We start from the raw sequence: 26,588 nt of genomic DNA, 5'->3' as shown, positions 1-26,588 counted from the left end.
AAAATTTGCAACATGCCAGAACAATTAGCCTGTGGACTGGTAACACGAGGTTATGACTACACGGGAGAGAAGGTGAAGGTGGACATCTAGTCCGAGCCTGGTATGTAAATAGTGCATATTTAAACCATTAAAAATGAAGCATGGTCTTGGACAAGTGCCCAGCCAATTAGTGTGCTGGGTGGGGGGGCGGTGTAAAAAGAGGCTGCAAAAAATAAGCTAAGACTAGTTTAAGTCCTGTGTAAGTAATAGGGTTGTGTCAGTATACATTTGGGAAGGCTCGGGGGAGGCATTAACCACAGCGTAATCAAACTCAAACTAGCGGGGAATGAGTTGGCAGCCACTAAAGAGCCTCCGTATGTCACTGCTGTGTTCCCTGGAGATACTCCTGGTTTCTGTGCTTCCTCCACGCCGGGGTTGCTCGCTAGCTGTGGCCTCTGCCCCATCTCTTGCACGGTGGCGTGAGGCTGGATCTCACCACGGGGGAGAGGAGCACGAAGGCAGATGATGGGAGAGACAGGTACTGGTGTTTCAGCTTTTCAGGATGGCTGGCAGGAAATAAAGAGGCCAAAATGAAATAATTTTTCATCTGTAAACACTGGGGGAGATTTTCTGGAGAAAGAATCGTTTTGTCTTCTTTTTTTTTTGTGTACAGGACTTCTATACGAGTTGAATTGCCTTTAATACGGCCCAAAAGGCAAAGTGCACATTTTTTTGCCAGGTTAAGAGTAAAGAGCAAAAAATATAAAATACTAACCCATGCATCAGAGGGATAACTAAGGTGAAGTAATGTTCACATTCATTGTTGAGTATCTTCAAAGTGCTTTGCAAACAGTAGCACAGGAGGCTCAGGGTTCGTGTGGGAGGCGGTTACGTCTTATGGGGCCATTGCTTCTGTGTCCTGCCTCCGAAACTGTCCCTGCTCCATGAGAAAGGCATCTGATCGCACCGGGACTGGGTGGTTACCCATGGGGTTTTTTTTACAAGCAAAAACTTGTTTTGCCCAGGAGAACAGTTTATTTCTGAGATCTTCAGATGGAGACATCTTCAGTTGTTGTTAAAAAAATAAACTAGGCTGAGTTGTTATAACCGTAACTGTTTTCTCTGGGGTAATGTAACTCCAAAATGAAGGCAATGAAGAGTAATCTCACTCTGGCGTATTTGAAAAATTATTCTATGTAGCATGTGTATATTGTTAGGACCTATGTGGGTGTGCTGTATAATTGCTGGAGTCACTGCCCAGGCGGTGTTGTGCTGGAAACCATAGAAAGAGACAACGAGAGTTTCCTATCCAGAGAGCTTATTTGTTTTGAAAGTACAGCTTAAGTTCTGCTGTCGTTATTCAAGATTGCGTGACCATAATATATAATTTAAGGGCAGAGCTGAACTCTGTTTTTATATCCATCCTTGGGAAAAGAATGTATATCATTATAGTATGCAAGCAGGATGCACTTAATGTTGTAAAATAATTGAACAACAGAAACGCTGCCATCCAAGATCAATTTTTCTATTCCAAATTCTTTGTCTTCCCAATCCAGTTATAATATGGATAATGGACTAAATTTGAATCCCACTGTAAATATCAACACTCAAGTTCCAAAGCATGAGTTTCCATTGCTGCAGCTGAGGTTTGAAGCTGATGTTGAAGCTTTTATGACTGTCTTCTGTAGATATAATGTGCTCGCCTGGCGCAGCAAAGGTCCTGCCTCTCCCTGAAATTGAGGGTAGATGCATTTTCAGAAGCTGAACCTCAACTTCTGCATTGCATAAACAAAACATTCCAGGGGAGGATTTATTTTCATCTGTTATTGATGACCTTTTCGTATGCGCTCCTGGCTCTGATTCAATTTGCTACCCACGAGCTGTCAGAACATCAATAATTTGTGAGAAAAAACAATGCAAACCAAGCTAGATCATTGCATATATTTTTAAATGATATCATTGCTGTAGTGGTTTTATAGTTATGGCTGGAATGACACATTCATTATGACCCCTTATTTACAGTTGTGTCTAAAATTACTTTAGGGCTGAAATTTCTTTTGCCTAGCTCAAGTCTAGAGAAATGAATTCTTTTCAATTGCAAGTGACAAAAAAGCTGCTGTATCCCGAAGTGAAGAAAGTAATTCCTTGTTTAGAACCAAAATTACGGTCTTTTTTTGAATGAGACAGAAAGAACAACTTTACTTTTTAACTTCAGGAGGGTCATACCTGAAGGTTTGAATGAAAGTGCTCATAATTATTCTTGTAGGTGTTAATCAGGATGGTACTAGGGTCTGTGCAAGAAGGCGTTAAAGAACTGTCTTTATTCCGTGTTCTTTCTTCCTGTTGTTTGCAATACTGTCATTTTAAATTAAGTTTTGGCAATTAGCAAGTAACAGACTAAACATAGGAAGCAGCTATGACCAGAGGCCATCACTCTTATTTCTTGTGGGCTATAAACAAAAATCTCTGAACGGCCTCAGCGTCGCCTCCGCTGCTAACTTTCCAGATCGCATTTTAAAATTAATCTTTTGACCCTTGAAGAGCTTTTGGGGTACCGACCAGTCAAAGGACCTAAAACAATTTCTGCCTTTAAGGGTGGCAGTTTGAGGACTGGGATATTTCTGCTGTCATTGCCATCGGCTCCTGGGGCTGAGACAGGGCTGTGCCCTCGGTGACATTTTAAATTATAGGATGTGTTTGTTCCTTCTCTTGAAAGCAAAATGTTTGGTGATGCACGTAGTTGTGACACGCATCTCTTGCTTTCTAGACCAGACTGAGAAAATTTAGAAAAGAACAGAAATTGACTCCAACAATTGGAGTTTCTCAAAGTTTAAAATTTCCTCAAACTTTCTTCTGCTAAAATAACCCCATGCCACCTTCCACAATATTGCCTGCACCTGTGATAGGAAGGGCAGTTATCTGAGCACACGTACTCAAATGACGCACGCGGAGCGAGTCCTAGGGACGCCGGTGAATGGTTTTGCATTGCTTTCCATGGATTCGGGAAAGAGCCTTCCCTTCAGGAGGTGCACAGCTGTGTTTTGGGGTGAACGTAGACGGGAATAACGAGTAGCTGAGAGCACTCAGTACCCCTGGAGATCAAGGTTTTCTTTGGTGTGTGCTCCCCGGAGCAGGTGGCCCGCTGACACGAGGGCGTATTGTAATACCTATGCATAAAGAGAGGAGAGTTAATGTCGCTCTGGGAAATGCTACTCTGGATTTCTGAGCTTTTCTGTAATAAAAATACCGCTTTAGTGTATATTTAAAGAAATACAACACATGCTGCACGCAGTTGCGGGGGGTATAAGATGCACATAACCTGGCGGAAATGAGCTCAGCAGTTTTCAGTCGCTGTTTTTAGATGCAGGCACTCCACAAGTGCTGCTCTTCCCGAGATGAAACCGGCCACTTCCCTTCTGTTCCGGGAAGAGTGGTTTCCCCCAGCTTCTACATCAGGGGGTGCAAAAAATGAGCCACCCTGCTGAGCCCCAGGCCCATCCCCTGGAGCAGACTCCAGGAAGCATAGGGCCACACCAAGATAACTGCTGTCCTTTGAAGGACACAACCAGGGGGGCTCCTTAGAGAGACACCAATGAGGAGACATCACTTTTTTGGTCTTATAAAGGGGAAAAACGTTCTTACGTGGCAGTTTTGATCTTTGTTCGCTGCAGGAAACGTGCAACCCACAGCGCTGGTAAAAGGAAGGGCAGCCAGAAGGACCTGAGACCCCCGGATCTGTGGATACACCACGAGGAGATGGAAATGAAGAACATCGAGAAGCCGGCAGGCTCGGACCCTGCAGGAAGGGACTCCCCGATGCAGAGCTGCCAGGACATCACCCCCGTCAGCCACAGCCAGTCGGAAACGCAGCTGGGCAGCAAGAGCACCCCGCAGCCCGGTGAGGGGCTCCGAGGGCAGGAGGGATGGAAATTGGCTGGTCTTCACTTGCTCTGTAGAGTTGGGGAAATTAGAATCGTAGAATCATAGAATGGTTTGGCTTGGAAGGGACCTTAAAGGTCATCTGGTCCAACCCCATTCCAGGTACTCCCAATTTTTTTTTCTCCATCACCAGGATATAAATTTTCTTTAAATTAATTTGATATTGCTGATTAGTGACCTTAGCCCAGCACGTGGAGTCTCTAACAGAGGGCTAAACCTGGCAAGATCCAGGAGGAGACTGGAAGAATTGACAGCTCTGCTACGGGTGCCAGGAGAGATGTTCCTAGATGATTTTTGCAGTGGTTTCAGACTAGGGGAATACCCATGTTTTTTTATTTTTACACCATTCTAACTTTTTAAGTTCAGGAATTCAACTGGAAGTCAAATGTTATTAAATTTGCATACCGTATTAAGAAAAACAGAGAGGAAAAAGGGGGCATGGAGAAGTAAGTGGGGGAAAAAAGAAATGAAAAATGGAGCAAAGGGAGAACGTGATCAGGAAGAAGGTCAGCAGCATCACCAGGAGCAGAATTTGAGCCAGGGAGACTGAGAAAACTTACAGATATGAAGAAAGAAATTCTGTAAGAAAAGTGTAGTTTCAGTGAAGTTTCCTCCTCCTTTTTTTAACCTTAGTGCACACAGCACATCACGGGTTTCACTTTAGCTGATAACATTTTTTCCACCATAATAATAGAAAGACTTGGGAGAGACAGGTGGTGTGTACAGAGGGGGACGGAGGGTGAAACACAGCATGGAAGTTGAAAACATAAACATATTTGTCTTGAGTTCATCATGAACACATTGCTTGTGGGTGACGGAGTGAAATAATTCCAGAATATCGGCTGGGGCTGTAAATAATGAAGGTGACTTTTTCAGACGCCTCTGATGTTTTTGTCCCTTTTCCGTAGCTCCTGTTCTTGCAAGGAAAGAAAAGTTAAAAAGGAACAGTTTTCAAATGTCTAAATGGATCTAATTTTCTTTTTCTGACATTGTGTTTTGGGCTGATAGTTTACCATTTAGAAGATAATTGTGACGGTGATTTCTGTTGGTTTTGATGCAAAGGTCCTCGTGGTATTAGACATTGGGAAAACATAACCAGAAGTTTCCCTTTGCCTAAACAGATATTGCTGATGATCAGGAGAGCTGAGCCAGGATCCAGAAAGATCAGTGTGAGAGCTGCATTGATTGCAGTAGGCTTGCAGTCGAGTGCAGGGTAGGAAGTCATCACAGCATATGAGCAAGTTAACGACGAAGGCTGGGCTAGATATTTTACGTGTAAACGCCTTGGACTGTAAATAAATGCCTTTATGTTTCTTCCCATTCTGGCATACACAGTTCAGTACTACTGTCCCTGGCTTTTCACTAGCAATTAGGTCTTTGGATGGCCATCGATAGAAGACTTGGCATTTCAGTCCTGCAATTCAGAGAAGAGTGATTTGGGAAAAAAATAGTCTTTTCATGCAAATCTTTTTCTTTCTTTTTTAAGGGATATGTGTTTGCTTGGGTACATCTGAGATGAATATTCTGAGTGGGCATTAAGCTTAACTGTATGACAGTACTAAACTGACTTCACCCATGGTTTATTCAAATAGCAAAAGTAACATAAATACAAGGTTCATGTGAAACAAGGTACGAAGAGAGAAATACAGCTTTTATTTCCTTGCAAATTACTCCACCGAACATCCAGTTCCAGGCACACTTTCTTTCTGACAAGTGTATTCTCTAGAATTTTTGAATACGTCCAGTATCCTATACTAATGTGACTAAATTAGAGCATCCATATTTCAATACCTAAACAGAATAGCTCATTTCTATAGCTGCTGGGACAGTTTTGAATTGGATCGGACATTAGGCAGCTTATCTCAGCTCTCTGATCTAGATGTGCTAGTTGTGATCCAGGACCAAATAAGGGGAAGATCCAGGCACATCTTTAACTTGCCATGGTTTCTGTAGAAAAAAAAAGATGCACAGGCTGGAAGAGCCACCATGAATTACCGGACAATCAGGACATGGGACTTTGTGGCATCTCACAAGGAAGGTCATTTTCATCCTTCTGATGTATTTCAAAGACAATTCTTGGCTGCCAGGTTTGGTAGGCACCTGAATTTATGCAGCCTTTTTCTGGTCTTGATACTTGAATTTTAAAATAAGTTTATAAAAGGGAAGTTACAAGAAAAATGTCCTATTTTTATGAAGCGAATATTTATTTATCTTATTATGAAGATAATTTCAGAGGCAAAGAAAAAGGGGACATGATATCTTAATTCTCTTACAGAAAAATGCAAACAATAATTTTATTCAGAAAAGGCAGCCAAAATCGTCTGTGCAGCTCTTTGCAAGTGGTGATATTTAATGATCGGTTAAAATAACTGAATTCTAAAAAAGCCTGTTGATCGTTCTGCTAGATGTAGGGTGAAGAGAAGCATGCATTTACAGCATTTTCAGCTGAGCTATCGTGTTGTTTTTCTCTAGGTCCTGAGACAGAAGATGTTGGAAGCAGCATGTCCACGTTAGAGCGCTCGCTTGCTGCCCGCAGAGCCACCCGTGCCAAGCTCATGATCCCCATGGATTCCCAACCAAACAACCCTCGTGAGTACCAAGACCTTCCCCCAGCCCCCTTCTGCACCCCACAAGCCACGCTCACCCATCTGAAGATCTCATACGATCTTTCGAATATGATCTAGTTATGCCTCATAAAGTTAAATAGCATTAGCAGTATTTTCTTCATCTAAAAAAAAGTATAAGGTCTGGAAGCTTGCCAGGGCTTCACAACGCATCAGTGGAAAAACCATGGAGAGAATTCAGAAACCATACTTCTGCTAGACTCAGCCCAGGCTAAGCCTAAAGAGTCATCTTTCCTATTTTTGCCAGGTGGATAGTGATGGATAAATCCCCCCGTCTCCCTCCCATAAGACTTTAAAAACAGGGCTAAGAGTTCAAGCTGCCAGAGCAGAAGGCTTTGCAATACATACATGTAAATTGTGATATTATTATTATTATTATTATTATTATTATTATTATTATTATTATCATCATCATCATCATAATCAGCTGGACATTATTTCAGTTTCTGCTGTATTTTCTTTTGTCTATAGTAGTTGGCCACGCCACTATATGCTTTTTTAATATGGGGCAGCTCTCTTATAAAGCCAAGTAAATGAGGAGACAAGATATTTTTAATAGGTGTTAAATTTTAGTGACCACAGAGCGTTTATCATTGAACAAATTTCATAGGTGAAGTGAATCTTTTTCAAAGCAGCAAAGCACGCAAGAAAGACAGGAAGGCTGGAGAACATTAGATAGGTTCTCCCATCCTGCAGAACTTATTAAAATTTCTGAAGTGACCTTGTTCCACATCTGAGCAAAGGAAAGGGATACGTGCGAGCCCGAGGCACTGGAGACAGGGTTTGGCACTGATCAGGTTCCTGGGGGAGGATGAGGCTTCAGGTCTCCACCTTTCCTCTGAGCAGCCCTGTGATCAGTCTCTTGGTAGCTCTCAGCTTTTAGCTAGAAGTTCTACCTTTGACCTCACAAAATAGACCCGATGGAAAATCTATAGGAATTGGTACATCCGTGTAAATAGTCGGAGTTAAGAAAAATGAACATACACTGACAGAAATCCGTTTCATCACAAAATTTCTTTCTAGCTCTGATGGTTAAATGAAAGTGACTGTTTGTAGGTTTATGGAAGGGCACATCACAAATGATATATTAAAAAAAACCAGAAGGAACTGAATGAAGGGGAGGGGAGGGAATAACCTGCCATGGCTTTGTTCAGTAAATTAGTTAGTAGGAGCTAGTATTGGTTCCTCCGATTTGTGTTCATTACGGGTGAGGTTCAGGTCGTGCTGCTCAGCCTCAGTACCCAGCCCTTGCGAGGATAAACCACAAGTGCCCAGGGAGAGACTGGATGCCAGTTCTTCATGCCTTGGGCTGGACATATCTCCACATTTCAGCCTCCACCCTCTTTATGGTCTGGAAGGAAGACCTCTGGGTTGAGGGGGAGAAAGCTCTTACTCCACCTGACCATGCCGCAGGAAATATTCCCATCTTGTAACCACACTAATCTCACAATCAGGCAATTTGCCCTTTGCTCAGTGGGAATCCTCCTGGGTTGGCCTGGGTTGAAGGAGGGCAGCAGTCCAAGAAAATGGATGGATTTGGAGCGGTGTAAGCAAAATCGGAACCAAATCAGTTGTAATTATAACGGGTCAATAGCAGTGTTAGTTAAGTACAAGTCAAGTCAACATTGTTCTACAGCTTATAGATAAAAGTGCTCTTAAACATACTTAGTTTTTTCAGTCAAATGATGCATTTTGACAAATGATGTCCTCTTTTCTATATATTTATATTTTCAACAGTATAAATCTAATCTACAGTGACAACATATTATGATTGTTTGCAAATAAATAAACTCAGATTTATAAAAGTCTTGTTTGTGCATTTGTGCAGGCTGAGTTACACTTAATATGTTTCTTTCCCCAGAAAATAGAATCGAGGCTTTGTCAGATTAGATGCTTTAATTAATTTCTCTCCGTTTGCCTGATACTGAAAGAAATTGTCAGCAGTGAGCGAGTAAATGGATTGAAGAAGCAACATCATAATTCTGAAGTAAAAAACGCATACTGTTAATTGTTAAATACCAAATCTGGAAGTATTCACGCTCATCTCAGTAATCAGTATTTGCAGTCTTTGAGAACAAATATACTCCATAATGCGCCTTTGCATACTGAAGTGGAAGGAGCATGAACCAGATAAATTTGATAAGATTTTAGTGATGTCTTTGATGGCTCTAATGCTACTGAAATACAGGCAGTGACAAATACCAAGGCTGTCGTATGGAGAGGAGTATATACAGAGAAAAATAATTGAGAAAGTCTTTGCAGGGTTTTGCATTCAAGTATTGCAGTTCTCCTGTTTTCTGTTTGTAATCTTTACTTACGGAAGACGAAAATAAAATGCTTGCAGAGTAAATCAGTTTGGAGAGAGACTTCTGCTGTTTTGGGGGAGGTTTTTTTCTGTTTATCGCCCTCCCTAAAAAGGCAGAAAATCACAACAATTCTTTTTTTCAGGGAAATACGAACATGTCGACTCAGTTGCTTTGGCAGCCTCTGGGGTGCTTGAATGCAATCCAGAGTGTCCTACTTTGTCATTTCTGTAAGCTGTTCTTGGGTGCTGCTTTTTTTAGATGATACAGTACATTGTAAATGTAGACCAGTGTTTAGGGAGCTCCATGATTTGGTCAGAGAATTTCTGTTTTCAGTGTCTCAGTATATCAATATTAAGTGCAAATTCAATTGCTGACAGGCTATGACAGAACAGATTTGTTGTCATACCTGCTTGAAATTGCAAAGATTTATTGAAAATGTTTGATGTTACCTTTTCTCCAGCTTCTCTACAAGAGAGTACTGCAATGAATAGTAATCCGGTCTTATTTTAAAAATGAAAGCGCTAGGTATCTACAGCCTAAAAAGAAATGAAGGAATGGACTTTGAAAAACAAGTTGTTCTTTAATAGGATTCAATAAAGAGTGATATTTTTCACTGTCAGCAAGGTTATAAATATTGTCAATAAAAATGTCTTATACAGACAAAATGAAATGTCTGAATAGTAGAAATTCTCTTCTAAGAGTGGTTGAATTGAACCCAGACAACTCTGAAGCTCAAATCACCCAGGTTAGCATTTCTTCATGAGTTTTTTTCATCTCCACACTTGTCCGTTACCTCTGGAAGTGCAGCATTGTCTCGCTGAAAGCCGTGTGCTTAAAAACACCCTCGTAAAGTCTTGGCACCGTCATGGCTTCTTGCGTGACCTTGGGCAGGTAGCCCAATTCGCCACTCTGTGTAATGGATGTAGTAGGAGCTAGAAGTAATTGTAATTACTATCTTAAGGTTTACAGCATTGTTTATAATTCATGTGTGAAAGGTGCTAGATAAGCCAAACCTTATCATCAATGAGCCAAAAATCTCTACTTATTGTTTAGCTGGGCAAAACTTTAATGAGAGTTTCCAAGTTTTTCCTAAAAGCTACACAGGAATTTATGATTTGTATAGCATTATTATCACCCACTCTTCAAGCGTTGACTGTTGAAAATAAAGGAGATAACTCACAGGAAAGCCTGAATTCATCACGCTGTGATGAATGTTTTGAGATTTTCAAATCAAAGCGTTTCACTTCGATTCAACTCAACTTCAACTTCAGACTTTTAGCTACCGGTTTGCTGGCACACCTCACCCCTGTTCCTTACAGGCTTGGGCATTCCTGAGTGGGGAATGATGCCCAGACAGCCTCAGCTGATGGGTAAACAGGGGGGTCCTGTGCCACTGGGGACATCCGAGGGTGTCAGGGACATTGGTGTGAAGCTGGCAGACATGATGGAAGAGTTGCAGGAGCCCACACTCCTCCAGAGCAGCGGCTGAGGGCAGCAGGCTCTCCTAAGGCATCAGAAATGGCACCAGGGACCTGTGCTTAGACAACTGAAATAAGCCCTTAAATGGCCTGATCCATTCCTTCTCGCTTATTTGTCAAGGGATATAAAGCACCCCCCGAAATGCGGCTGAATAGCTGGAACACAGACAAAAAGCTATTTAATTTTACAGATAATAGCAGACTGCACTTGCAGTTATCCAATGTGTACCAAAGAGGCGTATTTCTGTATACAGAGGTGGCTTCTGTGGGCAGAGGCACGTTTTATACCGAGCATTTGGGTACTTCGCTTGCGAAACATGGTTGTTTCTGGTTCCCTACTGACCCTCTAAGGACTTTTTTTTTGATTTTACGAAAGCACCCATTTAATCTCTCTCTCCTTCTTTCCTTTTAGCTGTGGTCAGTGCCATTCCGGTGCCAACACTAGAAAGTGCCCAGTACCCCGGGATCCTGCCGTCCCCGACCTGCGGATACCCGCACCCGCAGTTCACCCTTCGGCCGGTGCCGTTCCCGACCCTCTCTGTGGACAGGACCTTTGGAGCAGGAAGAAGTCAGTACAGTGCTTTTCTTCTGCTCTTCGCTATTAAAGTGCTTGGAAATAGGTTGCTTTGTATCATTGGGATGTATAAGTTCTAGCCAATGCAAATCATGCTGCCCTGCTTTTTGGGAGCCAGGGTAAGTCCGGTCTGGGTAGCAGCAACTGGCCATGGGCTGCCTCTTCTCCAGCAGCAGCTCCAGTTGGAATTTCCAATCTTTACTGAACACCTTAAAGGTTAAAAGTCACTGCATCTCTAATTCATTCTTGTCTTTTCTGCAGGTCTGTCAGTCATTTCACTGTTCTTTCATTTCCTTTGCTTTATTCATAAGGATATTCCCAGAAAAATGCAGGCTTCACGAGCTCTTCTTCATCCCAAGGCAGAATCTAGTATCATCACGCATTAAATTCATCCATGATAGCACTTACACGACCTCTCCACACAGTGTCTTCCCGGGCTTAGCTGCCCTCACTGCTACGAACATTTTCTTTAATATCTAACTTGCTAAAATTTAAGCCAATTGTTTCTTGTTTCGCTTATAGCAGGCATAGAGAACAGTTTATTTTCTTCTTTTTGCAGATCCCTGTATACATTTGAATAGTGTTATCCTGTCTCACCTCGTCTCTTTTCTAGAGCGAGCTCTATATTCATATTTGCTCCTCTGCAGTAATAGATTTGTGGCTCGTGTGTTCCCATAACTGTTCTTCACCTTCTCATGGTCTGGGGAAAGTGCACGCACGCAGCGCGAGCCCCCGGCCTCACCTTCACAACTTACTTGTAAGCCTCTTCCCCACCGGCAGCCATCTGTTCTTTGTTCAAGCCTAACGAGCGTGCTCTGGCACATTAATTACAGTTGGAGGGCTCATATTTTCTTATACTTCTCCCTTAACTCTACTGCATATCAAGTCTGAGTTATTGACAGATGAATGTCAATCTGTTACACGTTTTTTTCACATCACAGAGAGTCTGTGCTGCTGGTCCATGGGGAACTCATCTTGAAATGACTGATTTTTCCTGTTTGATTGTTGCTTTCAGTCAGTTCAGACAGGTCCTTGGGGGCCGGTGATTGAAATCCAGTGGTGGGATTGTAGGTAAAAGGTGGGTTCTGGTGTCCTAGTCATCACCCTAATGCCATTCCCCCTCTCTTCAGCGTGGTTGCTGAGGCCCTTTCAAAGCTAGACGGCAATTTCCCCTGGAGGGCCTCGCTGGCATAATCAGGTTTTGATCTGCTGCTTAAATTAATACCAAATCCACCACAAATGCAATGCACAGAAACAAAGTAGATTCAGTTTCTTGCTTGGCACACACTGAATGTTGGGGGGAAAAAAAAATAAAAGTAACTACCCCCTGCCTGATCATGGAGACGGAAGAAGAAAAATTTGAAGACTGAATTGTTTGCTCAGCCATCATCATCTCGGCTTGCTCGTAAAGGACCTGAGCATCTTCAGTCCTCAGATCCAAAGTCTAGCTGTGAAAGTGAGGGAGGTTTCCCTAGTTCTGCTGATGCCTCAGGGTTGCAGGCAGCTCAGCTGGTAAATACCATACGGAGTGCTGGCAGGGACACGATTGCTGAGGGATCGGTTAGGCACAACCCCCAAAATCACACATGCCTGGTGCATCCAGCTTCTGCCTGGTCCGGCCACTAGATTTACAGGTGTAGTAGTCTGGAGGTGAGATTTTCAAAAAGAGGAATGTCTTTGAGATCCTGTTGGATCCAGTGGCTGTTCCTGCGGGAAGGTCTGTATAGAAAGGTCTGGGTTTGCCCAAGTCTTTCAAGTGCAGCATGCTTGCGAGCTGAACAGATGATTGCTAATACACAAAAGTTTTCTGCAAGAAGCTCGATTACAAAACAGCTTTAATTATTCAGAAGACCTGATGGGCCTTGGAAAAGCTCAAGCAGTGAAGACTTCAGATAATTTAGGCAATTTCCCATTAAATAATTCAAAAGCAGTGGACATAGGCTTGTTTGGATAACGGCTAGTTTCAGATTATTGAGGGCTGGGTAATGAAGACTCTGTGGTATTTCGAGAATTATCTAAGCCCGTTACAATGTGCAATGACAACCTGTTACAGCCATTGCAGTTTTGCTCTCTAGCAAAGGCTATTGACTTCCAAAGCTCCCAGATCATACAGAATACCTCCAAATGACATATTCTCTTCCTTCGCTGTGCCTTACATTTTCACCGCCACGGCAATGAAGCGGAGCCGCAGACAAGGACGTGGAAATAGTGTTTGTTTTCTAGTGACACTTGACACCGTCACAACCAGCCAAGCGGTTCTCTAGGTTTATATAATGGCAGTGTTCATTACTTTTCAGTCCGAGGAGGGATGAAGGGATAGAAAAAGTACATTTCTAATATGATGCCTGAAGCTTTTCTCAGCACCGGTGCTGTTGCTGCCGAATGCTGGCGCTGGCGATGTCAGCCCATCTGGGGGAGCAGTCAATCTCCAGCGCATCCGACTGAAAAGCAGCTGCTTCGTTTGTGGCTCACCTCCCACTGCCTCACTGACCACCTCGCTGCAGCAGAGAATGGGGATAGATCAACAAAATTACTCTAACACTTTGAGTTTATTTCTTTTTTGTCTGTTTTCTTAATATGATCATGCAGTTGAGAGCAACTAGCAGTTAAAGAGACTGTAGAGATGATACATAAAGCTTTTTCGTGTGTTTTACCCCTCAGTGAAAAATTCACTTGACGCTTGACCAATTGCAGCTGTGTCTGAAAAAGAAATACCCAGCGATAACTCCTCCGAGACAGAGCCTACCTGCGGTACTGCATGACCGAGCACCCTATTGATCAAGATGTAGCAATCCCTGAATAAATCATATGCCATGCCATTAGCAAGGGTGTTGCTCTGCATCCTGCCGTACAGACAATGCTCGAACACCTTCCTCTGTTTCTGAAGGCCTTTTTCATTGACCCGAAGATTCGAGTGCTGCAACTTATCTTTAGGACAAATGTTCTACTGAAGAGGAAACTAAAGAAAATGGAAAGGAGTGTCAGGCCCCAGCCAGAGCTGGGGCAAGCTGTCTTGCCTGTTTAATTACTGCTGATGACACTACTAGCCATAAAATACAATTGCTAAATATCATTTTTTTCCAGACAGAAAACATGTCTGAGCCGTAATAAAGTGACTGTTGTCTGGTCAGCAATCCTTCCCATGGTTTGCCGCCTTCTTCAGTCTCCTGCAGAGCTCCATCGCACCCGCTGCTTACAATTTTATCAAGACAGGTAGGGGAAGATGGTGACATGCCTAGTTTGCCATGTGTTACAGAAGGAAGAAGATGTTCTTTTTCTTCCTCTGCCGCAGGTACTGGAGATGCTGAGCCATCACGGTCTCCAGCAGGGAAAGAAGAGAGCTGGAGGAAACCATCTCCCACTTGGGAGGTACTGGGGTGGCCCCATCCCCATCCTGCCCCATCCCCATCCACGTGCTGGTCAGCAGAAACAGATTGTGTTCTGGCCCCATCCTGATCGCACTTCTACAGGAGGCAGAGTACTTTTCTTCAGGCTAATCGTAAAGATGACAACTGGTCTAACAGCACCATTTTTAGAGGGAGCCATTCATCAGTGTATCGCCCTAATAATCCACATAATGAAAACTTGGAGATGTTCAGAAAATATGTTTTTTTAAAAATAAAGATACATTATTTTCTAGTATTAAAAAGAAAGATGGAAAATAGTGTAAACCAGAACAATAAAACAACAATTATATTAATAGCTTGAGACAGCCATAGAAAAGTATTATGGAATGGAGATAACTTTACCTACATTAATCTGTTAAAGTGAGGTGCACTAAAGCAAATATTTCCTGAGCACATTTCCTCTTGGAGCTGGCTTTCTGGCTGTGAACAGTCAGCTCTGCAGCGAGCCCATCCAGCTGGGAAGCTTAAAACCCTTCTACCATAGTAGCTGCGTTCTGGACTTAGTGGAAATGGTCATTTTTATTCAACGGTCCAGTTTGGTTTCAGCAGGGGATGCCACATCTCACAGAAGCGGGATGAGTGCTGTAATGGAGTTGTGGGTAAGGTCCTGTTTAGCGCCTCGCTTTCTTTGTTTTCCTTTGCCAACAGAATCATCAGCAAAGCAATTTATTTTTTTCAGTATGTAATTCTTTGGATGTAACCACATATGATTTAAAAATGCTTCTGCCATGTTCCCGTGATTCAGGTTTAGATTAGCAATTTTTTAAAAGTATTTCTCAAAAGTATTCTTTGGGACATACCTAAAATTGCACGAGTAGTAACCTGACAATAGATGCATTAAAAAAATATTGCTGCTTGTGCTACGATAACATCCAGAGATCCCAACAGGAACGAGGCCCTGGTTTGTCAGCATTAAAGAGGTATATAGTCTTGGTCACGTGACATTTATAACCTGTATAAGTTAAAAAATACACAGAAAGTCATTAGCAGATATGGAATAAAGTTCAGTCATTTTAAGTCCCCATCTACCATCACGTACTTTGAATTGTTACTACCTTTTGTGTTCAATCCGTATTGATTTTTCATTACCTCGGACTGTGGCAGAGCCGATAGCTACAAATCCAAGTGGGAGTATTTCCAGTGTTACTTCTGAATAGAAGATATACACTGTAAAAATATGTTCAGAGACCTAAATTCTTTAAACTGGTTAACAGCATTGTACCAACCAACAATTATGCAAAAGCGAAGGGAAGATCAAAAGACTTGGTATCAGATATTTATTCTTCTGCTTGGTGAGCAGTGTCCATGGCTATTGAAGTTCAAAGCAAGCTCATTCTCAGTGTTCCTCACACGTAAAGTGAATGCAAGTAGGGCTTTATGCAAGGCTTCTCCAAAGCAATGAGAGACCCTAATTGGTTTTACTGGGCTTTAGAACAGATCTTCATGTATAGCATAATATTTTCTTTACTGTGGTAAAATATTTTACTAAATTCAAGAGCGAAAGATCACAACTGGAATGCAGCATGGTATTATCTGCTTCATCTTAAAGGTCAATTGGGAGTCTACTTTCTGTAAAAAAAAAAGGTAATAATTGGATTAGTAGAAATAATCAGAATTCTTGGGCACTTTTGTTGAGGTGTATGAAGGCAAATATCTGGCTGCTAGGCAGGGGATTCTTGTAGGTGATGCAGGCAGCAGCAGCGATGTGCTCGTCTTCATCCATCCTTCAAATAAACAATCCATCCTCTCTTCCTGCAGGGACTTGTGTGAATTGCAAATTGATGGTTCTCATTATGTTTGCAAGCGTGCACATCTTATTTTAGAAAAAAGTCTTCTCAAGCATGAAGCACCTTCATTAGGCCACTTACCTTCAATATTTAAATCCCAACTCTAGCTTCTAATTTTAATAGAGTCATCACACCTTTCTCTTCAGTAATAGCTGGAGGAGAACCTGAAGTCTTTTATGTAATAACAGTTATGTAGGTCTCCAGATTTTACAACTAAATCCATAAGATAAAACATACCCATATGCTAAACCAGTAATTTAATACAAAGGCTTTTAATGCAGAGACCGTTACGCTGATGCGAGCTGATAAAGCTGACAAAGCTTTGTTATCTGAGAGCACCACTGCAGAAAATACCAAGAAGGTATTTGATGGCGAGTAGCAGTAAGTGTCTGATTTACTTGTTTCTCCAAGCAGGTCAAGAGCATCCCAAAAGAACTGTCCTTAAGGACACAACGAAAAGCGTTGGGCTGCGTAGGAAGTTCAGACTTTGACAAACATGTTGAAAGACGTTTTGAGGCTAAAAGCATAGACAAAAGGCTTTATTTTTACTTTAAGCGAAGGCCTTGCCAAGGATTTGCTCCAGAAAGCATTGTAACCTCAGATGCATACCTCTGTGAGACTCACATGCTATTTTGCATCTTCCTTGGCTGGGACAGGGTGAAGGGAGAGAAGAGCCCCATGCCCATGGTAGCTTAGAGCAGCAACACGCTGCAACGTACACAGCAACACCTTCTTGAATGTGTGAGCAGTGAGTAAGGGTGGAATGAGCTAAACTATCATCCTGCTCTACCCTGTTACAAATAACCTCAATACCTCTGGCCTCCTTAAGGAGAGTGTTAGTCCTCGGAGAAGAAAACAGAGAGGGGTCTGCTGGGCAAGGAAGGAAATGGAAAAGCAGAGCTTGGGTGATGGCATGATAATGCAAAGAGCCTTGAAGGTGGAACCAAGGAAAATGAGCCACAGTCGGGCAAACTTTTACAAACTGTAGATGATTTTGACCTTGGTCTGATCCTGTAGTTGGGTTCCTATCCGTGGTGTTCAATATTGCCAGGGATGTCTGCGATATTGCCATAGGAACAAACAACGGGGCTGTGGAAATGAGGAGAAATCCTCATTTCCATTTTTCAAAATGGTTTTGCCACTTAGTAGGCTGTAATTACTTATATACTTTGACATTAATTATTATAAAATGCCTTGAGATTTGACTTGGCTGTGTAATTGCATGTTATTTGCACAATGAGTTCTGGTTGTTGCAGCAGGCTTTGAAAGAAACCAGATCCTCTGGAGCATTTTGGGTCCCAATATAATAACTAATTCTGATATCTGTGTGTCAGGAAGGTTGTTTTCTTCAGTAAAAGGTTGAGCTTTTGCTAGTTTTCTGTTTCCTGCCACAAGCTGCATGATTAACGGTTGTGCTGTGAGCCATCCTGGCTGGCATAGATACTGTGGAGACACCAGACAACACCAACACGCTCAAATTAAGTAAGCTCCTGTTGTGATCAGGCTCTTCACTAACCAGTTTGCTTCCTTCCACTGTTCTGCTTGCAAATAATGTCAGGCCTTGTGGGCACTCTCACCAAGGGGAGAACTTTCTCCAGTGCTGCTCCTTGGGGCAGTGGGGCAGGAGCTGGGAGAGGGGCCAGGAGAGGCCACAGACCCGAGCTCTGGGGAAGCCTCAACGGCACTCGTGATGCAGGATTTGGAAAAGAAGATATGAGATGGTGTTTTCAATCCAATTCACTTATTCTCGTCCTGCAATAGGAAGAAAATAGAGGTAGAAGTGGCAGGCTCTTTCCTGTGGCATGGGGAAATGAACTTCTTGCTGCCATCCATAAAGCACCACAGCAGACTTACACTTATCAGTCCCCCTTGTAATTAATTCTTAACTAGTTCAGCTTGTCATGGTAGGCATAGTGGTCAGGAACAGATTTTAAAGTTTTCAAAACTTTGAAGGTGGTTGTTTATTCCAATTACAGTTCCCTTACAAGAGCAAAATAATGTTTTCTTTGGGATTCTTCTTTCTGTCTTTGTTTATTTTCTTAAACTTCTTAAAGTCTGAGTAATGTGGTACAGTATTGTTTACACTGCTGTGTAAACAGCAGCAGTGAGTTTCTCTTCGTGACCAAGAGTCAGTGTTAGGTAAAGAGCAGTGCCATAAATCCGGGCGATGCCACCGGGATGTGTGAGTGTGCATCCCGCCTCTTGTTGTCTTCTATCCCTCTTCCTACGCAGCATCTTCTTCACTGCACACACTCCACAGAAGACGCTCTAATTTTAGACTACAGGATTAGAAGATTTTGCATCTAATAAACCTCAGGAGAACCTTTTTCTGCATTCAAAGTACTGGTGATGTTAGACAACGCTGTGGGCCATACCCATCCTGAAAACTCCTGTACAATCACAATCATATTGTAATTTATAGTTTGGGTACAACATGGGTTTCTAGAGGGCTGTAGAAATAAAGGGCTTTTCTCTTTGTCTCAACCTTTGTTTTCCTTAATACTACATTTCCTTCTGTTTTCTGCCATGGAAAGTCCATGACAGAGGTTGATACTGAAAGCTTCTTTTAAGAAACACTGCAGAATATAGGGAAGCTGCCTTGTATATTAGAAGGTTGACATGGAACATTTCAGTCTCTGAAGAATTGACTTTGAATATAGGCTAATAAAACAGCAACCTACTCCTTTGGCACACTAAATGTTACAACTGTCTCAAGGAAAAACAATATTGGTGATCGGTTATGTGGAAATTAATTAACTCCTTTCTTTGTCTCTAGCTTTTCTCCACTATGACTAGAACAGCACCATTGTGCTGAATATAATGTTTCCATAGTCGTACCTTGTTTCAATCTCCACATGATGTATTTATGTGTTTATTGATTTTTAATATTTAAAACCACATAGAGAGGAAAGATAGAGAGAAGGAGATAAAAATATCATGCTTGGTTTTTGTTTTTTTCTTTAAAGGAAGATGCATTGACTTTCACATGGTACACGGCCGCTCTGAGGGACATCTGGTTTTTAATTTTGATGGAACTGTTTGCACATTTCCTGCACCTTCTTGGAGGGTGGAGGCTAATGCTGTCCCTTCTGCTGAAAATGACCATAAAAGTAGGAAATGGGACATAAAAACCACATCAATGATAGTTCTTTGTTTTTTCTTTTTTTTTTTTTTTGACTCTTCTCTTGCAGCTGTGAGCGAAGGACCAGCACCACAGCAGCCGTCCTTGCTACCGCAGACGCAGCCTGAGCACTCCAACAACGAGGACGCCCCGAGCAGAACCATCCCCACCGCCTGCGTCCGCCCTACACACCCTCTCCGCAGCTTTGCCAACCCCTTGCTACCTCCGCCCATGAGTGCAATAGAACCGAAAGTCCCTTACACACCACTTCTGTCTCAAACAGGTAAGAGTGATGGGGGAAAAGTCTCCGGTACCGCTCATCTGAACCACTGACTTTCAATTCAGGAAAAAATAGAGAGCACAAGACTGTCCCATACCTTGAAGAAATATCTGTAAGTTGTGGCAGAATGGAAAGTGGATATGTACAATTTTATGATCATAATCTAGTATTTCATTCTGACAATCTGGAATAAAAACTCAGGACAAGGCAATAGCTTAAAATCAGAGTTAACAAGTAAGTGATAAAAATGAATTAGATGCGATGCCAAATTAATCACTTGGTCTTGTTTCCAGTCTCCTGTTATGCTACAGTAACTTGAACGAGTGCCAAATGCTTGACTCTTGTTTCAAGGCTTGCCTGTTCAATAATGAAAGGACCATTTATGTATGCTGGAGAAGAACTGACTGCAGTCCACTCCAGTGTGCAACCTACTTAAAAATTAAATAGCAAGCGTGCAAGGAACAGAAAGAAAATTATTATTTAAAAAAAACCAAAACAAAACAGGGCTGTAGAATAGTGCCACTGTTGAATGAAGCCGTGGGCTGGTTTCGGGGTTAGATGAAATGGCTGCGTATGGCTGTAGTGAAGCATCCGTTCCTGGGTGGGGGGCATGGCAGCGTGGGGCACGGCAGAGCAAGAGGGAGCGGTGCCTCTCCAGCTCATTCCTGGGTTTGTTTCCAGAGCAGCACCATTTCTAGAGAGCTGTTTTAAAACTTCGCCGTTGGATCAAATGAGGACATTTCTATTATATATATATATATGGTATCTGCTTTGTTCGTAAAGTAGGCCCAGTGCTAGAATTGTTCTTCACATGGACTGGTATAATTTGAGTAACAACATTTGCCTTCGTGACCCTAACTACTAGAGCTATTAAGGAAAAAAAAAGGGGGGGGGTTGCAGGCTGGTATCTCATTTTAACTGTTTGCCCTACTCCTTCAGCTTGGATAATCTCTAGTTTGGCTCAGACAACCTTTGAGATTTCAGCTTTACTCTTTTCTATTCTAATGCTGCTCTCCGAGCATAGCTTTCTTGCCATACAGCATATGTTAGGTCGATGTTTGCAACAAGAAAGCTACCAAAACATCTCTGCATTTTTACTAGAAACACCTGCTATCCATCAGCAAGTAATCCAGTTTCTGACAGCGGACAGAAGTACATAAATCCTTATTTGTTGGAGAACTGCTTTTGCCAAGTAGTGCTGGTGAATTATTTTTTATATATAACAGAGTCCATTCATCTTTATGCAGTACTGCATTTTACTTTATGAGGATCCAATTCTACTTGTCTTACTCTAGTGAGTAAGCCTGGTTACCTCGAAAGGACTGTTTGTTCTCTAAGGCAATCAGAGTTTATATTTTAACCATTATAATTAGCAGGCGTGGTAAAGAGAGAGGAGGTCGGGGCATGTTACTTATCTTCATAAAGAACCCCATCATCCTGAAAAATAAAATTGCCTTTTTTTGAGTAAGTAATCTCACGTAAGCGGATACAATGTTTCCTACAAACAACATGCAGAACTTTGTTGCTAGGCAAAATTAAGACTTGAAAGTTGATGGCAATAATCTGCCATAAAGCAATGGAAATAAATAAAGCAAATGCTAAAGCAATGAAAAAATCTGTTTTTCTGGATTCTGTCACATAGACGAAAACGTGTTGCTGGGTTATATATGGCATTCAAACTATTGTACTCACTGTTATGCTGAAACCACAATTTTTACTTTTTAGAATTGTGTATAACTTCATTTCTGATCTGCCTCGGGCTATTTTGCGGTGTTGGGGGCTATTTATTTCTCTCTATGTATGGTTTCTCTTGCTTTTCTCAAGGTACTTGTCCTCAGAGTCATTAGCCAGACTGATGTTGTTTCCTTTACCAGTTTCTTGTAGAAAGGTTTCCTTTGTAAATGTTAACTTCTATTTGTGCCTCGGGGCAGTGGGGTGTGCAGAACTGATCCTGGTCCTGCACATGATCCCTCAAAACTAGGTTGCTCTTTCAGTACCCACTCCTGAATCCCATTCCTCTGGAACTCTTCTTTTCACTTAAAATGGGAGTGGAGAGAGAAAGCATTGAAAAAGAGATGTTGAGAAAGAGCACTTTGTTTCACCAGCAATTTTGAGTATTTAATACTAGCCATTAGCATGATGATGGGATCATAGAATGGTTTGGGTTGGAAGGGATCTTAAAGATCATCTAGTTCCAAGCCCCCTGCCATGGGCAGGGACACCTTCCACTAGACCAGGTTGCTCAAAGCCCCGTCCAACCTGGCCTCGAACACTGCCAGGGATGGGGCAGCCACAGCTTCTCTGGGCAACCTGTTCCAGTGCCTCACCACCCTCACAGTGAAGGATTTCTTCCTTATATCTAATCTAGACCGACCTTCTTTCAGTTTAAAGCCATTACCCCTTGTCCTATCACTACATGCCCTTGGAAAAAGTCCCTCTCCAGCTTTCCTGTAGGCCCCTTCAGGTACTGGAAGGCTGCTATAAGGTCTCCCCGGAGCCTTCTCTTCTCCAGGCTGAACATATATGGCTGATATCTCAGCCATTGTTAGGTACCCATGAAAGGGAAATTTTGAAGATACTTGTGACTTTACGAAGCTTGTGATGTATTTGTCTATTTGAGCAAAGCTCCTAGAAAAGATGACTGACACGTCCCTGCACAGTCGCTCCTCCCTAGTCCCCACTGGCAGAGCAAAAGTGGCCGAGCTCTCTGCAGGCCAGCTGAGCAAATTCCCTTATGGACCGCGTCTGCTAATTATACCCCACTTACGGACATCTCAGGTTTAAAAGGCTCTTAGGAAATTCCCATGTTGGAATAACTGTTACTTTCCTTAACCAGCTAGATAGAATTAATTAAATTTTCATTACATTTTTCTTAAACTCAAGACATTTTTACATATCCTCCGTAATAAAGTAATAGCACAATAAGTAATGGACTCATCATCACTTAAACCAATTAAACTACTCTTTGCTTTGCTCTCCTATTTTTTAAATGCATGTCAATCAGGTGTCTTATCCCTTCAGACAATACATAACTCTAATGGAACAATCCTGCAGAATTCAGAAGGGGAGAAAGCAACAGAGAACTGCAGAGATTGATCCAGAGATTTCCAGCAAAGACTTTAAAAAGCAGGAACGTGAAGTTAAGTGGACCTTTCCCTTGAAATCCCTTCACTGCTGGTTTGCAGACTCTCCTCCGTCTAGCCCTATGAGTTTTACATCTCCTTTTATAGAGTAGCTTGTATGGAAATGCCAGGCAGTGGTGTCCTCTGGTCCTCAACCATCCCCACCGCCTGCCCCACAGCCAACTGCCTGCTGAAGCTCCAGATGTATTTGTATATTGAGATTATAGTCCTGGAGCTGGTGTCTAACACTTGCCCTCATACAACATTAGTATTGAAATTAATTTTTGGATCCTGCCCAGAGGATAGATGAGTACAGGGCTTTTTCTTGGCTTTGATTGACCTGATGCTAAAAGGAGGTATCTCCTCCAATATTTTATCTGTTCAGTATATCTCTGTAGTGGCATTATAATTAGCTGTTAAACTCTATCATATGGTTCATAAAAAAGACATACAGAGATCATTATTCAGTTGCGGGGGATTTTGCCATGAGGATATGAATAAATATTTAAAAGGCTGTGCTCCTGGTTTTGGGTCATGACATCAGCCTAATCCAGAGCTAAAATCTGCCATTTTTCTTCTTTTTTTTTTTTCCTTTTTATTTTGCTTGAGCCCAGTAAATCTGAACTCTTCACATTAAGCCCTTCCCATTGATGTTTTATAGGAGATCTCACCTTTTCATCACTGCTTTGTGATCGAGCACTTGAGGTTCCTAATACTTATTCTGAAGGCGTGAGAATCGCTCCATGGTATTTCCAGTCCCCACTGTGGCTGCACTTGCTCCTCTTTGCAAATCATACACATAGGCATATAAGTGATTTGACTTAGTCCCCTTTCAGGTTAAATAGAAAATGTTTGATGGAGTGTTGAGCTTATTGCATTATAGATCTGACATAAATTCCACAAATGGACAGGAAGGATTTTTTTTTTTCCCCTCACAAATGAAAATTCCCTTTAGGTCTTGATGATCAGCTGCATTTTAAATGAACCTGAATTAGGAGGTCATTTTTCTTCTGCAGAAGCAAGCGTGAGGTGACAGAAAATACCGCCTGTGAAGTGGTGGTTTTCATATTGTGTCACAGTTCTAAAACTTCAGCCTTTTCAGGCTCCCGTATCTTTTGTGAGACTGTAAAAATGCTGCATTTTTTCTGTCGCTACTCCACCAAAAAAGTGTAGTTGGAAATCTAAATTGTCGTCCCCTCGGTCTTCCTGGAATCACTCAGTGATACCCCAGAGTTAAAAACCACTTTATTGTACAGCAATATTGAGCTCGATTTTCCTTCCTCCTGCTCAGCGCTAGGGTATGCCCCAAACTGGCTGTGGGCTCGAGTGCAGGGGAAGGGTTGCACTGCAGATGAACTGCACAAGATTTATTTCTTTGCCGCTTTGGAAAAAAATCCTGTCTTTTCGATGTCAGGTGGCTTGGGGAGTAAAAGTGAAGAATGAGGTGAAGAAATCTGGCAGTAAACATCCCTGTGTAAAAAGCAGCAGCTGGATATTGCCTGGACATTAGTACAAATCCTTCCCATATCCAGGCTGGCCCAGACACTGTTTTCATTACCAAATGGGATAAGAAAGCCTGATAAGAAAATGAGCTCCATGAGGTGTTTTTTGTGCTGCCTTTTTTTTTTTTTTCCCCCTATAGCTATTGTAAGAAAAGAACCAGAAAAACAAGATAAGAGCAAAGGTTCACAAAGCCAGTGTTAAAACCATGAGCTAACGGTCAAGTAAATAAGGGATGAAATCAAGAAGAAAAAAGGGTATATTGGTATTAAGCAGTGAATCCTGGGCCATAATGCTCTCAAGTAGCAAGGCTTTGGGGCCACAGTAGATGCTGAAATTACAGCGATCCTTAAAAGAGTGAATATAGAAAGAGTATTGAAAGAATTTTTCAGTCGTGCTGAAAATAGACTGCTCCTCACAGGAGCATTGGTAAAATCATTGTTACACAAGTATCTTGAATATCGGGTCTCAGGTGGAGCATTTAGAGGTGGAAATTCCAAGAACAAAACTTTTGGCTGCAAATTAGGCAAATTCTGGAGACATGAATTTAGAACTCTCTGGTGCTCAATTTATGCATTTAATTGCTATCCATTTTTTAGAGTGTTTAATCCCCTCTCATACAAAGTGGGGAGTTAATTTGTGAGTGCATTTATTCTGAACAATCAATTAGCTCTAATTAATTAGCTATACAACCAAATTCTGGGTCCTTTTTTTTTTTTTCTTGGAAGTTTACCATTCACAATAAAAAAATGCCAGTGCCAATATGAAACGCAAATGAAAACCTATTGCTTCTAATTTGAATTCAGCCATTGAATTGAAAGGCAACTAAGAACTCTTTTGTTAATAGGGCATAAAAATCTTTCTGTCGTAGGGGTTTTTTTTCTTATTTTAACGATGGGTGTAAATGAGATTATGGACTTCTTTTATCATAGTCTACAAGCAAGGTCTATAAATTCACTGAAAATATGGAAATGATTCATTCTTGAACCTTTTATTCTGAAATCCTAGCTTTTTGCACTGGTAACTTGCAGATTCAAAGGCAAATTATTCTTTTATTTCATAAGCCTTTACCTGCCCCCCCCCCCCTTCAATTTTGAAATGTTTTTTTCTTCCACGTTTCTTTTTATGAAAACAAGCTTTCCTCACTCATCTGGGAGATACATTGACACAGAAGTGTCATGAAAGGGTCAGTCCTGTCTATTAGAGAAACCTGGCCCCGGTCCAGCAAGGTTCAATTCGCCTGCAGATAACTTGAGACACCCGAGTCGTCTCAGCAAAATCCACGGGACTACTGGAAGGTGTAAAGTGAAGTGTGGATTTAGGTGCTTGTCTGGATACATGAACCGATTCCCTTTTGATATAAATGATCTATTTCAATACAAGGCAGCAGTCAAATCATTAAAAATATTTATCTGGCTAATTATACTGTAAATCCATAGAAAGATTTAATGATGGGCCGTTCCATCTTCCTGTGTTTCATAAGCAGAGAAGTAAAACTTTTTCCACTGCGTGTACAATTTCTCCATATTAATTTGGGACTGTGTGTGTTATCACTGAGCAGTTGCAGCCAACGAGTCACTTTTGCCCTAATACTTATTTATCCCACATAGTATTTCCAGCAAATAGATTAAAAACATGAAGAGCAGCTGCGAAGAGAGAGACCAAATCTCTCTCATGTTTCCACATACTTGAGCAGTCTGTGTTGTTTTTGTCTCGAAGTGTCCTTTCCAAGCTCACTGTTTCTATACCTATTTTGAAGCCGTAGCACGTAAAAATGTGTGAAGTTCATCAGTGCTATTTCAAAAGCCTCCCCAATAGGCAGTCCCAGTGCTTGCTTGGTACCGTGTTCTGGAGAGTGATTAAATGACCTCTTTCTCTTTTGTGTTTTCTTTTTACTTTATTTCTCCTACTATCTAATATTTCTAAATTGAACTTTGCCTTTTTCTAGAACAATTTCCTTTGCGGAATGAGCCAAGCCTCCATTGATTATCGCTTCAAAAATCATTTTTAGAAACTGAAACTGAAAATATTTTTTCATTTAGAAAATGAAAAATATTTTTCCCACCTGTAATGTAAAACAGCTGAGTCTTCAAATAATATTTTTCATATAGTTACATATTCTGTTCCCCTCAGAGGCACCGTCTTACTTAAACAGGAACATCCTGCCACAAGTAAGCTCACTTCTATATGTTATTCTCATCTTTATGTTTCAACTTTTAAGTCATTTAAACTGATGCTGTTTTTACAGGTGGAAATGTCAAATAACCTGTAAGTGGCATTTGATCCTTTTGTGATTTTCTGTTGTACTTTTATGAGAAAATTACCTCTTCAGACTGCAAGGTAAGCAGTATACCCCACCAGCTTTGATTACTTAGTAGGGAAAACATCTGGCTTTGCATCGCTATACAGCCCTCCTTCCCCACGCTTGAAGTTAAGGCTGCCAGTCTCCTTACTGTCAGAAGCATCTGGGA

The 26,588-nt window shown here is 41.7% G+C and overlaps 1 protein-coding gene across 1 annotated transcript in view; it reads left to right on the top strand.

The window, feature by feature from the left end:
- The window catches only part of LOC143172797 (netrin receptor DCC), a 579,706-nt gene that overhangs the window by 538,970 nt on the left and 14,148 nt on the right, over nucleotides 1–26,588 (top strand). Inside the window, exons 24-27 of the mRNA XM_076362578.1 lie at nucleotides 3,651–3,877; nucleotides 6,391–6,507; nucleotides 10,739–10,894; nucleotides 19,286–19,498. Of these exons, the coding sequence (XP_076218693.1) occupies nucleotides 3,651–3,877; nucleotides 6,391–6,507; nucleotides 10,739–10,894; nucleotides 19,286–19,498 (713 nt within the window). The remainder of the gene's footprint in view (nucleotides 1–3,650; nucleotides 3,878–6,390; nucleotides 6,508–10,738; nucleotides 10,895–19,285; nucleotides 19,499–26,588) is intronic.

Source organism: Aptenodytes patagonicus, chromosome Z (assembly GCF_965638725.1).
Source record: "Aptenodytes patagonicus chromosome Z, bAptPat1.pri.cur, whole genome shotgun sequence".
Taxonomy (NCBI): domain Eukaryota; kingdom Metazoa; phylum Chordata; class Aves; order Sphenisciformes; family Spheniscidae; genus Aptenodytes; species Aptenodytes patagonicus.
The sequence above is the reverse complement of the archived record's forward strand: the minus strand, read 5'-3'. Positions and strand labels throughout refer to the sequence as shown.